This window comes from Silurus meridionalis, chromosome 6 (genome assembly GCF_014805685.1).
Source record: "Silurus meridionalis isolate SWU-2019-XX chromosome 6, ASM1480568v1, whole genome shotgun sequence".
Lineage (NCBI taxonomy): Eukaryota > Metazoa > Chordata > Actinopteri > Siluriformes > Siluridae > Silurus > Silurus meridionalis.
Window position 1 is genome coordinate 15535562 of NC_060889.1, and position 16606 is coordinate 15552167.

The following is a 16606-nucleotide window of genomic DNA, read 5'->3' on the forward strand; positions in this document are numbered from 1 at the left end:
AAATCTAGAATTGAACAACTCAGGCAAGTCACATGTTTTGTGTTATATAGGCCTCTGGCATGTCAGTTTTAGCCAAAAAAGGGTATAAATTGAACCACAGTTGAACCACATGTTCTTAGCCGAATATGTTTATTTAAATTATACAGTAATTACATCAGAAAAACAAAAATACAGTAACTTAATTCTTAATCCAAAAAAAATATAGTGTTTAATGAGACAGCACTTATGAAAACAACATCATGAATATGAGCAGTCATGTCGATGCTGGTTTCAGCAGGTGATTTCTTTGTAACTTTATTGTTATGCATTACAACAAAGAATCCACAGATCAATAACAAATCAAATATGAAATGAGAATTCCATACTACACTATTTAAAACATTTGCACATGTGCACTTTATGGAGTTCTGTTTGTAGTCTAACATCTGTATATGGTTGAAATGACAATAAAGCCACTTGGCTCAAAATGTTTTTATATCTAACACCATCAACTGTTTTCTTTTAAGGGAACCCTTGTTAAGTTTCAGAATCAAAACAAAGCTCATATAAGAAACTAGTGACTCTCTACTATACACAGAAACCACAAGTAATTTGTGAAATTTGTGACATGTTTTTTCCTGTAATTAACTGAATCTGCTTAAAGAATGAAAATGACTACAGCAGAACATTCTTCTTCTTCTTCTTCTTCTTCTTCTTTCGGCTGCTCCCATTAGGGGTCGCCACAGCGGATCATCCGTCTCCATACCACCCTGTCCTCTACATTTGCCTCTTTTACACCAACTACCTGCATGTCTTCCCTCACCACATCCATGAACCTCCTTCTTGGCCTTCCTCTTTTCCTCCTACCTGGTGGCTCCATCCTCAGCATTCTTCTACCAATATAATTCATGTCCCTCCTCTGCACATGTCCAAACCATCTCAATCTCGCCTCCCTCACCTTGTCACCAAAACATCCTACATGCGCTGTCCCTCTAATAAACTCATTTCTAATCTTATCCATCCTCGTCACTCCCAACGAAAACCTCAACATCTTCAGCTCTGCTACCTCCAGCTCCACCTCCTGTCTTTTACTCAATGCCACTGTCTCTAATCCATACAACATCGCAGGTCTCACCACAGTCCTATAAACTTTCCCTTTCATTTTGCAGATACCCTACTATCACAAATCACTCCTGTCACTCTTCTCCACCCACTCCACCCTGCCTGCACTCTTTTCTTCACTTCTCTAACACACTCTCCATTACTTTGCACTGTTGACCCCAGGTACCTGAATTCCTCCACCTTCTGAAGCTCTTCTCCTGCAACCGCACCACTCCACTGCCCTCCCTCTCATTCACACACATGTATTCTGTCTTACTCCTACTGAGTTTCATTCCCTTCTCTCCAGCACATATCTCCACCTCTCCAGGCTCTTCTCAACCTGCTCCCTACTCTCACAACAAATCACAATATCATCCGCAAACATCATAGTCCAGGAGACTCCTGTCTGACCTCGTCCGTCAACCTGTCCATCACCACTGCAAACAGGAAAGGGCTCAGGGCCGATCCTTGATGCAGTCCAACCTTCACCCTAAACCAGTCTGTCGTACCTACTGCACACTTCACTGCTGTCACACTGTCCTCATACATGTCCTGCACCACCCTTACATACTTCTCTGACACACCTGACTTCCTCATACAATACCACAACTCCTCTCTTGGCACCCTGTCGTAGGCTTTCTCTAAATCCACAAATACACAATGCAATTCCTTCTGTCCTTCTCTATACTTCTCCATCAACATTCTCAAAGCAAATAAGGCATCTGTGGTGCTCTTCCTCGGCATGAAACCATACTGTTGCTCACAGATGGTCACCTCTTCTCTCAACCTGGCTTCCACTACTCTTTCCCATAACTTCATGGTGTGACTGATCAACTTAATTCCCCTGTAGTTACTGCAGGTCTGCACATCTCCTTTATGCTTAAAGATCGGTACCAGCACACTCCTTCTCCATTCCTCAGGCATCTTCTCACCTTCCAAAATCCTGTTAAACAATCTGGTCAAAAACTCCACTGCCATCTCTCCTAAACATCTCCACGCTTCTACCGGTATGTCATCTGGTCCAACCAACTTTCCACTCTTCATCCTCTTAATCGCTGCTCTCACTTCCTCCTTACTAATCCTATCTACATCCTGCTTCACCAACTCCACATCATCCAACCTTCTCTCTCTCTGATTTTCCTCATTCATCAGCTGCTCAAAATACTCCCTCCACCTTCTCAACACACTCTCCTCACTAGTCAACACATTTCCTCTCCATCCTTTACTGCTCTAACTTGCAGTACATCCTTTCCAGCTCGGTCCCTCTGCCTGGCCAATCTGTATAAATCCTTTTCTCCTTCCTTAGTGTCCAACCTCTCATACAGCTCCTCATATGCCTTTTCCTTGGCTTTCGCCACATCCTCTTAACCTGCTGCCGCATCTCCTTGTACTCCTGCCTACTTTTCTCATCACTCTGTCTATCCCACTTCTGTTTTGCCAACCTCTTTCTCCTTATGCTCTCCTGCACTTCCTCATTCCACCACCACGTCTCCTTGTCTTCCTTTCTATTTCCAGATGTCACACCAAGTACTTTTCTAGCTGCCTCCCTCATCACTCCTGCAGTAGTTGCCCAATCATCCAACACCTCCTTAACACCACTGAGCCTCTCTCTGACCTCTTCCCTGAACCTCACACTACAGTCTTCCTCCTTCAGTTTCCACCATCTTATTCTTCTTTCAGTCCTCACTCTCCTCCTCTTCTTCTTCACCTCCAAAACCATCCTACAGACCACCATCCGATGCTGTCTAGCTACACTGTCCCCTGCCAACACCTTACAGTCTCCAATCTCCTTCAGGTTGCATCTCCTGCATAGCACATAGTCCACCTGTGTGCACCTTCCTCCACTTTTATACGTCACCCTATGATCCTCCTTCTTCTTAAAATAAGTGTTCACCACTGCCATTTCCATCCTTTTAGCAAAATCTACCACCATCTGCCCTTCCACATTCCTCTCCTTAAAACCATACCTACCCATCACCTCCTCATCACCTCTGTTCCCTTCACCTACATGCCCATTAAAATCTGCCCCAATCACCAACCGTTCTTGGTACACCATCTACCACTTCATCTAATTCACTCCAGAATCTTTCCTTCTCCTCCATCTCACAGCCAACTTGTGGAGCATAGGCACTGATGACATTTATCATCATCCTTCAACTTCCACCTTCACGATCATCACCCTATCAGAAACTCTCTTCACCTCCACTACACTCTTACTGTACTCTTCCTTCAGAATCACCCCTACACCATTTCTCTTCCATCCACACCATGATAAAACAGTTTAAATCCACCTCCAATGTTCCTGGCCTTACTCCCTTTCCACTTGGTCTCCTGAACACACAGCATATCTACCTTTCTCCTCTCCATCATATCAGCTATCTCTCTCCCTTTCCCCGTCATAGTACCGACATTTAAAGTACCAACCCTAACCTCCACTCTCCTACACTGCTCCTTTTCCTGCCGTCTCTGTAGACGTCTTCCTCCTCTCCTTCTCCTCCTTCAGCCAACAGTAGCCCAATTTCCACCGGTACCCTGTCGGCTAACGATACCTGTGGCGGTCGTTGTTAACCCGGGCCTCGACCGATCCGGTATGAAATTCTCATTTGTGATCCGCATATTTGATTTGGCACGTTTTACGCTGGATGCCCTTCCTAACGCAACCCTCCCCATTTACCCGGGCTTGGGACCGGCACTAAGAATGCACTGGCTTGTGCCTCCCTAATGGCTGGGTTACATTACTATGGAAAAATATCTGATGAGCTGCATAGACAAATTGATGATATTTATTTCCTGTGCCGAGATCCTAAGTTAATCGCAGTTTGAAACAGATAGGGAATTTATTCAAGGAAATGTATCCCAGAAAATCTCACCGACATTATTTATAGACGGGGAATTCCCTATCTCATTCATTCCAGAAAAAGAAAGAAAAGAAAGTAATTAAAAACAGCAACATACTTTATTTGACTATAAACCCACAACCATTTCCAGAAACTACTCAGTTAACTGGTGTGGGTTGAAAGTGGTTTTACTGGAAGCTCCCATGTGATTAGCAATTTTTGAATATCAGAGTTTCATCACATCTTAAAGTCTAAGATTAAGGAGATTTGTGATGCTAAATGCTTATGAACAACAAATATATCATTACACATACACACAATTGACTACTGATCTGGATCTTAATAGAGGCTTAGTTAATAATATAATCTCAGCCAAAGATTTTTTATCAGAAGCTTCTAAATATTGTAGTTAATATTATAACTTAGAATTAAAAATTGTAAGAAGGAAATATGTATAAATGAACTGAGACCAAGTGGTCTGTTTTAGGATGACAGTGCTCCAGCCACAAGACAGGAAAGCTCACTAAATAGTCTAATAAAAATGAAAATACGTTAAGTCACATGTCATTGTCTTCATAATCACAATATAATCAATGTAAGATTTTGTAGTGACATGTTAGATAATGCTCTCCACCAATATCATAAAAAATAGATCAAAGGAATATATTTTAGAAGAATGTAGTTTATCCCTCCTGTACACTGCCAGATACTTGTGGTATATCACATGTTGCAAATAGGTGCAGTGAAGGTCATAACGTTACTTCAAGAATTTCTTAAATGTTAACATTCTTTATTTGGCCTCAACTATATATCAAAAATCCATTAAATATACATAGAATATAAATATACAAGTCAATTGTGCAATAATATAAGGGTCTCTGAAATGCAATGATGTCAATATAACCCTATTACATCCTCACAAGTCAGGCCATATCTATCTAAATCCTTTAAATATGATTTATTTTTTTGGAATCGAGAATTGACATGCTAAAGGCCAGGACAATTTTAACTAACAAATCATGCCTCCCTCAAACTAGCCAAAAGCAAATGAAAAACATGTCAGAAAAAACACAATAACATTAACACTAAACAGCCAAAAACAGTAAAATCCTGCACTTCCATTGGGTTTCTTGGAATTAAAAGTTACTTACATATATGGAAAGTATTAGAACCATATTTTTAGAACATCTGCGTGGGCTTTAGATAGAAATTGTCTCTTTGTGTGTGTGTGTGTGTGTGTGTGTGTGTGTGTGTGTCAGAGACAGAGAGAGAAAGAGCCTACTTTGCCTATTTAGCCACAAGATCATTAGTGAGATTAGTTGAGAAATAGTAGGCCAATGGTGTTGCAATTCATTCCATATGTGTTTAGTTTTGTTGAGGGAAGGGATCTGTGCAGGACACTACATCACTGTCTATTGTCTGATATATATCAAACATCACCTGGTGTCTCCAACTGCTTATTTTCAGTAAGCCTGTGCCCAGAGTAGCCTCATATTTCTGTTTGTGATTGACAAGAATGGAACTCATCTGGTTTTCAGTTGCTTTTGCCCATCTGCTTCAAGGTTTAATGTGTGTGTGTCCTAAGATGATTTACTATCAACACAATAAATCTTACTTTTAGTTTAAACTGGTCTGGTGATTCTCCATTTACCTATTCCATCAAGTCATTTCCACCCACAGCACTGTTTTTTTTCTTTTGGCACAATTCTGTGGAAACTGTAGAAACTTCTGTTCAAGAAAATCTTAAAAGATGAGCATTTTCTCACACATTACACACCCTTCTGGCCAGAGGTGGAATATAACAGAGTACAAATAATTCATTACTGCACGTAAGTAGTTTTCATCCCAAAAACCTGTTTTTCATCATTGCTTGTTTTTTATCTACCACTGGTGTATCATTTCCTGGCTCTCACACACCACAGACTAGACTCATTTATGAAGCTAACAATGAGCAAGACAGAAGGCAACAAGAAGTACAGTATGGCTAATGTGGATGATTCAGAGGAAGCCAGCGATGTAAACATGACTGATAACAGCGGCATACTGATCACCTGATCATCATCAACTTTTCTCTGCTTGTTTCTACTGTATATGGTGGTTGTTCAGCCTGGATACATAAACTTAATCAGTTTTGTATTAATATAATAATTAGAGCTTTCAAAATGTCCGCATTAATAATGCGTTAACGCAAATTCAGTATAATGGCACTAATTTTATTAACGCGTGATTAATGTAGCGTGCATTTCTGTTTGATAATTTTTATGTCAAATATAAATAAATATAAAATAGGCGAAATTAGAACCTTCTACGCAACACATGTTTTGTGCCATATTTTTTTCTCATACCACCAAAATGAATATAAATTAATCTTTTTTGATCGTACAGTTAAGAACAACACATCATTTTAAATTTTAAAGGGTCTACTTTAATTTGTATACACTCACCATAACAACAAAACTTTGTGCTTTTGTAAAATAAAGAAAACAGTCAGGTGGTGCTCTCTGCCTCTCTGTCATCTCTCTTTACAGACACACAAATAAAACAACCTGAATTTCACTGAATACTCACCTCACAGACATAATATATACATGAAAAAAAGCTCAAAGTATCTACTCTTTTAAATAAACAAAATTAACAATTCACACAGAAACAAATATTCACTGATTATGTAATATGTATGAAAGTCAGAAGAGGTCACTAATAATTAACCTACAATTGCATAAATCATCCATTTTTGCCCATGTTGGTTAGAGTATTAAAAACTTAAACAATTTATTTGATTGACAGTCCTAATATTAATATGAAGGAAGGTCCCGTTACCAGCATGACACTCAAACAGGTAGTAATGGCTACTTTTTACTTAAGTACATGCCAGGGCCCAAACTTCTTTACTTTAACTTGCGTAAAAAAGTATAGTCAGTACTTCAACTTTCACTGGAGTATTTTAAAACATGTGTATCTGTACTTCTACTTAAGTGAAGTATGTGTGTATTTTGCCACCTGCTTCTGGCACAAACAGTCCTACCACATTATTCCATTCTGATGTTGGATCTAAACGTTAAGTCAAGTTTATTTGTATAGCGCTTTTCACAACAGACATTGTCTCAAAGCAGCTTTACAGAAATCAACAGTTAAGGTGAACGGTGTGCATTTATCCCTGATGAGCAGCCGTGGCGACTGTGGCAAGGAAAAACCCCCTTAGATGTAATGAGGAAGAAACCTTTAGAGGAACCAGACTCAAAAGATGAACCTATCCTCATTTGGGTGACATCAAGAGTTTGATCATAAATTTTCAACAATACAGAACACTGGAGAATGGAAACTAACATGACCACTGGATTATAAGATTATAAGTAATGTTCTTTCTACAGTCTTTATGGTTATAAAACTAGGAGCTACTGAGCTCAACATTTGTGATCATCACAAATCCAGCACCAGCTTCTCCATGCCAGAGCCTTTAAACACTCCAGGAGGTCCAATGTTAAAACTCCACACATGTAGTGGGATCCAATTGGCACTGGTACGTCCCTAGTTAGCAGTGCAAAACGTGCACTGAAGCTCGTAAACACGATTGATTAGCTGATTGGATAACTGCAAGATTTGGTACAACACTATAAAAGTGGATGTATGGTACATTTTTATTAAATGCAACAAGTAAATATTGTCCATACTACTTTAACTTAGTGACCGAGCCTCTATCAGATAAATCTTTCACGTTAGGTAGCATTTTTATTTAGTTTTGCTGCCACGGTGTGGCTGAAGAGGAAATAACAGCAGAATAGCGCCTTCTTTGGAGTGTACTTAGGGAATCATAAATAAGCATATTAAATATAAACAAACCTAAATACATAAACACAAATAAATAACTTGCTAATTAATGAAAGAGCTTTTTTAATCGCCAACCTCACTTTCTATTTACTAGGCTTACTGTTTTTTTTTTTTACCTAAATTATCAAATAACCTTGAGTCTATTAAAAAAGGTTTAAAAAAAAAAAAAGCAAAAGCGTTCTTCATCAGTCCTGATCAATGTACTCTAATGTGAACGAATCCCGTATTATTCCCAAATATTAGACATATGATCACTATGTACCTTTGTGGTGAGCAGAAAATGCACATACAGCATGAATCCATGGACCCAAACTTCAACAACAACAAAAAAGTCCAGGAACATTTTGTTACTGTGTCAATTTTAGTTGCCATTGTTACTTTTGTGCAGTAGATACATGAAAGTTTATTTGTTTTTTTAGTAATTTTTGAAAATATTTGTAAGAGCATTTTGCGGGAGTCCCGCGAATGATTTTATTCTCCCGCAAACCGCACCCGCATTCACCCATTAAATCTTCTTCCGCGCCCAACTCGTTTGCGTCGGGTCCCGCCTTATTTCCGCGGGAGTGCACGTCTCTAACCGGATCTGAATCCAATAAAACGTCTGCAGGAATATGCTGATGTTTCTTACATCTTGGAAAATCCAAGCCATAAAGAATCGAGTCTGTTTCTAGATTCTGCACTCAGCATTCTTACAGTCCACTAGAGAAGGTGGGGCTTCCCCTTTTTTAAATAACCAGTCTCCGCCACTAGGGGCGCAAACAATATTCGGACAAGCTAGCAATGATTAATTTTGCCACAAATAAAAGAAGCTAAAAATCTGATAAGACAGTCTATAGACCAAGGTTTTTCAGTATATACACTTGACCTTTACCTGCTAATAAACACTAATTCGTTCATTTATCATTGATAGGAGGTGAGTAGAACTCAGAGAGAAATCCATGTGGACACAGAGTACACAAAAAAAACACCAAACACATACAAGCAAAAGATTGAACCAGGAACCAGGAGAGCTGTGAGGTGACAAAGCTACCTGCTTATAATATCCACTGGCTATCTCGCTAGACGACTAACTAACCCTATAAAAATTATGGATTAAAATAACAACTGGTCATGATATCACACTCAAACAAACAGGCTGAGAAATGTCTGTTCTGGTTAAAAAAAAAAACATGATAATGCCTTTATTGCTTAACATAGAGTTACAACACATGTATGTAACCAGTGAAATTTAATAGTTTTTTAAGCACCATGAAGTGAAAAGTATACGTAAAACTAGAACTGCAGCTAAACAAATTTTTATTATTATTATAATTATTATTTAATTTTTTTGTGTTTATGTATATGGACCAGATATTAAGCAATATAATAAAGTTATATATGAACCTTTCGAGAGAATGCTTAAAGTGATTCTGACTCTATTATTTAACAGCATTCTGTGCTGTGATGGTTTTGTAGCGCCAGGCCGTGAGGAGTTACGATTACTCAAATGGCATCAGTATTTAGGATTTGTGGTCAGGAAGTACTAATTCTTCATTGTAACACAAATATAACACTACGTTACTACATTCAGTTTCAATTAAAGGGTGCACATTATTCTACTCTACTCTTACTTCAATACTCTAATTATATATGTGTAATTTGTGGTTTCTGCAGCTGTTGCCCTTGCAGATTCTGCACCATCCACTCTGTCTCATTGAGTATATTGTAGTTGTAGGTTTTGTAGTTGAGCATATCCCGGGCACGGAAAACTTTGTTGGATTCATATAGGTTTGCCCAGTAGCGAGGAAGAGGCTGGAAGCCACCCAGTTGGGCTAAATGGTCATTATAGGCCCACTGTTCAGAGTCCAGTTTCAAAATATGTCGGGTGGCGACACCACGAGCTCGACGTGCAGCCATGTCTAATTCAATGTCTTCTTCCATATCTTCACGTGTGGGAAGAGAGAATGATCCATCCAGCACAGAGATCACAAACTGAGACTGCAAGAGTAAGATAAGGGTAGAAAAATATTAGCAAGAGAACAGCAAGTAAAATGTTAGAGTCTAGTGCAAATAAAAACCTAAAACTGAACTATGAAATCATCTTTATAACTTATACACCCTTAATAACTTTCAAAGCCTTAGCTTATACAGCACTTAATGGTACTTAAGATGTAGAAAAGCAAATTTGGTCATTGTTTACTGGTTTATGTGGCTAATTAGAGTACACAAGACTCACCTGTACATGGAAGTGTGGAAAAGGGCATATGGCTCTGCAGATGCCAACAATGAAGAGTGATGGATAGGCAGGAGGTATCAGAAACTTGTAAAGAGGATAGACCAAGTGCTCTTTCACCCGCACCCCGACTTGCTCATTTAAAAAAGGGAAGAGGAAGTTGTAGCCTGTGCAGAGCATAAACACCTCGGGCTCTGCTTGCTCTCCATTCTGAAATTGCAGAGTGCCATCATCCAACACTTTTCTTACTGGAGGAGCCTGTTCCACTCCTTTTGGCATGGGGCAAGTCAGGGGCTTCTGACCATGACTCAGGATCACCTGATTACAGAGCATATAGTTTGTCACACAAAATAACTGACTGAATGTGCATTTTTGCAATTGACAGAAAAATGAACAGTGAACACATGTGAAGCCATGTGATACAATAACATGGCAGAGATGAAGAGATGGAAAAAAATGCAATGATAAACCTTAGCATTGACATTGGCTAGTTCCATTGCAATGTCCAGTCCTGAAAGACCAGCACCAAGTACCACCACTGACTTGTCTGCGAAGGGCTCTGCACTCCGATAATCATGGCTATGCATCAACATACCTGTCATAATAAAATATAACACAAACCCTCATTTCTAAAAAATTATTTGACAATCCTTTGTATATTATACATCAAAAGAGAATACATCAAAACCCTTGAACAATGACTCTAAACAGTTATGTTTTAGACATTTTTTCCAGAGCGGACTTTGCAAATAAAGAGAAGCTTTAAAGTACAACAATAATCAAACCTTCATTAGATTTGTGTGCTATACTGACTAACCATACACAACAAGGCTATAGGGGTGAATGTTAACCTTTCTAAAACCCTATTGCCACAACTGCACTTCTAAGAATTGATCGGAGGCCCATTGGTCTAATGTAATATTATAAGCCTTTGTGGGCATGGATTCAAACCATATAAACTTTAATCAGAATTTCTGACTGATCAGTAACTTGCACTGTCAATCTGAACGCACATTAAGCAAATATAGTAATTAAAACTAATAAATAAAAATTCAGCAAAATCCAAAATTAACTTATGCTTACACTACATAACAGGAAGGTATACATACCTTTGTACTTCTCCAACCCAGGTATAGCAGGGATGTATGGGTCATAGAAGTGCCTAGTATTCAAAATAGGCAAACAAATAGGTACTGATATTTTTTACAATTAAATATGAAAAAATATTAAATATATACATACATACATACATACATACATACATACATACATACATACATACATACATATATATATATATATATATATATATATATATATATATATATATATATATATATATATATATATATTTATAATCATACAGCCTTCATATTTAACAACATAACATAAGAATAGGCTGGCTAGAATATATATATATATAGTATCAATACGTGGAATGTTATTCACAAGCATGAGTTTTGTTTACAAAGCATTACAGCAAATGTTTCTGCTGAGCCATTGTATTTGATAAGATGAAAACTGATCAACCTTTGCTCTAGAACTATCTGTATACCTGACGACTACAACCTTGCTGCAAGCCTTTTATCGCGTATCTAGGATCTGTTCTCATTTGCTGATATCTTTATATAACCTATACCCCATACCTTTATTAAATATGACTGTCTAATCTATCTTTTCTTGCTCTAAAGAAAATATAGTGTATTGCAGAAAACATTGTTAAACTGCCATTTGTCTCTGGACCATTTTGTCATACCAAATTTGTATACTTTTATGCACATCTTAAGAATAAAATGGTTATACTCACCCATTACACACCATAACAGCATCAAAGCGCTCCTTAGTGGATTTGCTCTGGTCTACACCGTCACTGCTGGTAATGTCCCATGCTAAACCTTTCCAGCCACCCTTCACTTTCACTGGGTCCACTGCATCTACAGTCGTGTCAAACTGAAAGGGGAAGAGCAAGTATACTTACAGTTTACACTTTCACTGTACGAATTATGCATAACAAATGTATTATTAAATAATGTGTAAATAGAATATTCAATTATTAATTTAAAATAAATGCTGTATGTTTGCTTGGCACATTTGGCACACACAATCACTGCCAAGGGATAATCTGAACTCATACCCTGATGTGGTCCCAGAGGCGGAAATGGTCACAGTACTGCTCAAGGTATTTGCGCACTTCTGTGTGATGGACAAACGAAGGAAGATGCTTTGCAAAGGGGAAATCAGGAAATGACATGACCTCTTTTGGAATATTGGTTCTGCCAAATGAAGAATAATCACTGTTGACTAATACAAAGTGTTAGCTAGATTACTTTTGACAAATTCCTTCAATATTAAGAAATAGAGAGAAAGTGGGAAGAAAAATTTGAACCAGGAACAAATCATACATGCATAAATTGATCCCCCTTCCCAAGAACAGCGTACCCACCCCCACGTCAGTCCACCTGTCTACCAGTGTCAAAAAACATACAGAGAAAGGTCTGGAGGTCATTCACCTGAGGTCCCTGTACATGCTGCTCTGGATGGGCAGGCCGTTGTCATAGTGACCAACACGCTCTTCGTAAACCCACGTTCCTCCCACGTGCTTCGTGATCTCGAAGAGCACCGGCGGTGCGAAAAGGTCCTGACGTGCCAGGAGATGACGTGCGGCGCACAGACCCGCCGCTCCTGCGCCCACTACAGCCACACGCAGCTTACCCATGCCAGCCATGATCCTGCACACGTGATTGATGGGGGAGAGAAGAACCCCTTCATGACAGAATTGCATATATCAAATAACGCAGACACAGTTTACAGTTTGGAGCCATTCATAAATGTAACCAAGAACTTTGTCTGTGGCTTCATGGTATTACTTTACAAGGATTATGTAAGGCTTAATACATTTACTGCAATTTATAAGATCATTTCATGCACAAATTTAGAAGCTTTTTTGCATCGAGAGTACTTAACTAGTTAATAAAATCGTTCAATCAATGCATACAATTGAGGGTAAAATGATTTGCAGTTTGTTCTGAACAATATTTATACCTCTTAATGACATACACTGTATATAGTAATATACCAATATGTAACCTAGTCCATATTAAAATGCATCAGGCTACAGATTATTTGTGATTAAGCTATTGACAATCACTTATTTACAAGTTACACAATTCTATATATAGCCCAAATGTACATTTTGCCCAAAGGACATCACAAAGATTCATGAAAGATCCTTTTATCTAGTTACTTTAATTGAAAACACTGAAGCACTTACTACTACACACCAACTTGAGCCCCGGCGTTAGGAGGAAAGGAGGAGGGAAAATGCTCAGCTATATTTAAGCACTTTGGCCTCTGCCCAAATACCTCCATACTCAAGACTAATTAACCCTTTAATAGACTGTGTGTCTGATTACACAGGCAGCCCTAATGCCAAATCAGTCTGTCGTCTAACAGCAAATGAACATGGTTTCAACACTGTCTTGGATTGTTTTCTGTTTATACTCCAAGCACATTCTGGAAACAAGTGCAACTGCTTAAAGTTGACAGCATGTTTAGTCTGGTCGATTTTTGTCAAGTATGAGAAGATTAATTGCCACTGGGTTGCACTATCATAATCTTCCTTTGCTTTTGGTTCTTCTTGTGAGGCAGGTGGACACAAAAAATCCTGTATTTTGTTTAATATGCACTGTAAATAACAGCGTACAGCACTGCTGAGCGTGCATCCAGGAACAGGGTTTTTAAGAAACTCATGGGTATAACTAACAGTCTGGAAAGTCAGGTTGCACCCTACTTAAAATGAAATTAATTTAAACAGATGCTCTTTGTTTATTACAATTAATTCAAACTCATGGGGTTTACACAATGCTCCTGTTGGCTCGATTGACTGAACTGTGGTTAATTAAGTCATAGTGTAATCTATCCTGTGTAATAATAGATGATCTATTGTTGTGAGGACTCGCACTTTCTCGAAATAAAAAATAAATGGTGAAATGAAAATGATTATATTTCATATTTACAGTTTATAGTTTTTTGAACAATTGTATTATATAAAATAAATGGTTACGCCAACAATTTACAGAGCAATTGACTTGGTGCAAGCGATATTTTATCATAAGTTTGTGGAGTGTAACATACTAAAACAAAATGCCGCCTGAGGAAACATTTCTATAGTCCGCACGAATATATATCCCGGGATATAAAACAGTCGCTGCGAGCAGGGTTCGAACCTGCGCGGGGAGACCCCATTGGATTTCAAGTCCAACGCCTTAACCACTCGGCCATCGCAGCTTGACAACCACGAGGGCCTCATATTACATTTTTAAATGGTCTAAAATCTGATATCAAGAGTTACATTATTTACGAATATGATTCGGTTTTGCAGCGAATAAATCACAGCGCTATGTTAGATTTGCACTGGCAAAGACTAATCCAAGTCTAAAAACTTCCTGATCAGAATCACACATATCACTCGGTTAAAAACAAACTGATACAAAAGCGACAAATAAACAGTATTTGATTAAAAGGACAATTTTGGTCAAATATTACTTGGTCAATACCTCTATTTTTCAGCTCTTGTTGTTATACTGAAAGTGTGGATATTTGTTATCCATATCAGAGGGCTCTATTGATTGGCTAGTATTATCACGTGGACATTCGCACTCGTCACACTGCCTTTAATGCAAACATTAATGCAGTTCCTTATGGATATTATGTTCATGTTACAGTAAGTCAAATACGCTTTGTGGACATTTGGGTTGAAGACTGGCCCTTAAATTTGAAGCGGCAAAATGACTTTTTCCTGTCTGTTTTTAATAAAAACAGCTTCCGTTCCTAGTATGTTGCAGCTGTAACTTAATTCGGTGTTACACCAATACAAACGTCATTTCCGGTATCTCTTCGCCTAGAATACGATAATGCAATTCTGGTTAAACCGAGTTATATATTTTTTGTTACTAGATTCAGTAATTACACCACACGGGGCAGAGTCTTTGTAAACCAGACCATTACAACCTTATGGGGGAAACAATGTTGCCACAATACAAAGTTGGAAATACACAGTTGTACAGAGTGTCTGAGTCTGTAATTTTAAGATATCCAGTCACTGGAACTGACTGGCTCATGCATGGTCCAGAATGATAATGTCTCTGAGAGCTTCATAAAGACATGGTTTGTCCAGGCTGGAGTGGGGATGAAGTTGATTGTCCAAGCAATGAGCTATTTGGGATGAACAGGAGCTCAGAATGCATGCCAGTCTTGATAAATAGAGATGCTGGATAACAAAGGTGCTCAGACAAAATATTGACACTTTGGACACAGTTTTGATATGTACTGAGGATGAACTCACTTTTGTTGCCAGCTATTTTGACAATATGGCTGTATGTTGAGTAATTTTTAGGATTTACAGGACAGTAAATCTGTACTGCTATACAATCTGCACATTGACTACTCTAAAATATATTCAAGTTTCATTTCTATAGTATTGTCTCTTTAGAAAACACACTAAAATGGTTGCTAAAACGTGAGAGGTGTACTCACTTTTGTAAGATAATGTATATTTTATTATTGTCTACTATGACGTAAACAAAAGAATAACCATCTAAATGACAACATTTCAACTCATCTATTGAAGGAAGTGTTATATACAGCTGGTGAGCCTCTTCTCAATATTATTAACTCCTCACTATCGTTAGGTCACGTCCCTAAATCCCTCAAGTTAGCAGTTATTAAGCCCCTCATTAAAAAACCTAATCTGGATCCAAACACGCTATCAAATTACAGATCAATTTCAAATTTCCCATTCATGTCTAAGATTTTAGAAAAGATTGTCGCTGCCCAGTTATGTTCCCACTTGCAAGAGAACAATATCTTTGAAGAGTTTCAGTGAGGTTTTAGGACCCCATCATAGCACAGAAACTGCCCTAGTTAAAATCACTAATGACCTGTTTTTAGCTTTACATAACTGTATATAATAAGAAATAAGAGATTGGATGACCCATAACTTTCTACTACTAAATTCTGATAAGACGGAGATTTTGCTCATCGGCCCAAAAACCAGTATACAGAAGCACCAGCATCTCAACCTGCATTTAGACGGATGTTCTGTAACCACTAGTTCAATGGTAAAAGACCTGGGATTTATTTTGGACAGCAACTTTTAATAATCATATCAACCAAGTTACAAAAGCAGCCTTCTGCTTCTAGTAGTTCCTAGAATAGCAAAGTCCACTAAAGGCGGTAGATAATTTTCACATTTAGCTCCTAAACTTTGGAATAGTCTTCCTGACAGTGTTCGGGGCTCAGACACACTCTCCCAGTTTAAGTGCAGATTAAAAACATATATTTTTAGCAAAGCCTACACATAACATACGTCTTACATCATAACCTTGTGCTCCAGAACATCTGATCACATGCACATTATCAACTTGTGCTGTTAATATCATGAACAGCAGCTACGATAATTCCCCCCACTGCTTCTCTTTCTCTCCCCATCCCGAGACATCCTGAGGTTGGCCATCTCCAGTCACGTCCCACCTCATGAAGATTATGGACCTTTGAAGAAGTAGATGCCGAACTCGCAAACATCCCGAACCATCTAGAGACGTACCAGTGCTAAATGGATCCCACTACATGTGTGGTTTTGACATTGGAC

At 38.4% G+C, this 16606-nt stretch overlaps 1 protein-coding gene and 1 non-coding gene across 5 annotated transcripts; both read right to left on the bottom strand.

Moving 5' to 3' along the window:
- Positions 1-8894: 8894 nt before the first annotated feature.
- On the bottom strand, positions 8895-14610 carry zgc:77439 (uncharacterized protein LOC378987 homolog). Of its 4 annotated transcripts, none has more exons than XM_046850743.1 (8): positions 14514-14610; positions 12468-12686; positions 12092-12230; positions 11765-11907; positions 11067-11119; positions 10428-10552; positions 9961-10275; positions 8895-9722 (listed from the first exon to the last, which is right to left on the bottom strand). In XM_046850743.1, exons 2-8 carry the CDS (start codon positions 12680-12682, stop codon positions 9369-9371), a joined length of 1344 nt encoding a protein of 447 aa, XP_046706699.1. In that variant the 5' UTR covers positions 12683-12686; positions 14514-14610; the 3' UTR covers positions 8895-9368. The 4 variants fall into 4 exon arrangements, with proteins under 4 accessions (XP_046706699.1, XP_046706698.1, XP_046706702.1 ...); XM_046850742.1 differs by having other exon boundaries at positions 12468-12720; positions 14514-14590; XM_046850746.1 differs by lacking the exon at positions 14514-14610 and adding an exon at positions 13229-13254.
- Positions 14163-14244, bottom strand: trnas-uga. The gene has a single exon. It is a non-coding gene; the product is annotated as a tRNA-Ser (tRNA).
- Positions 14611-16606: the final 1996 nt, after the last annotated feature.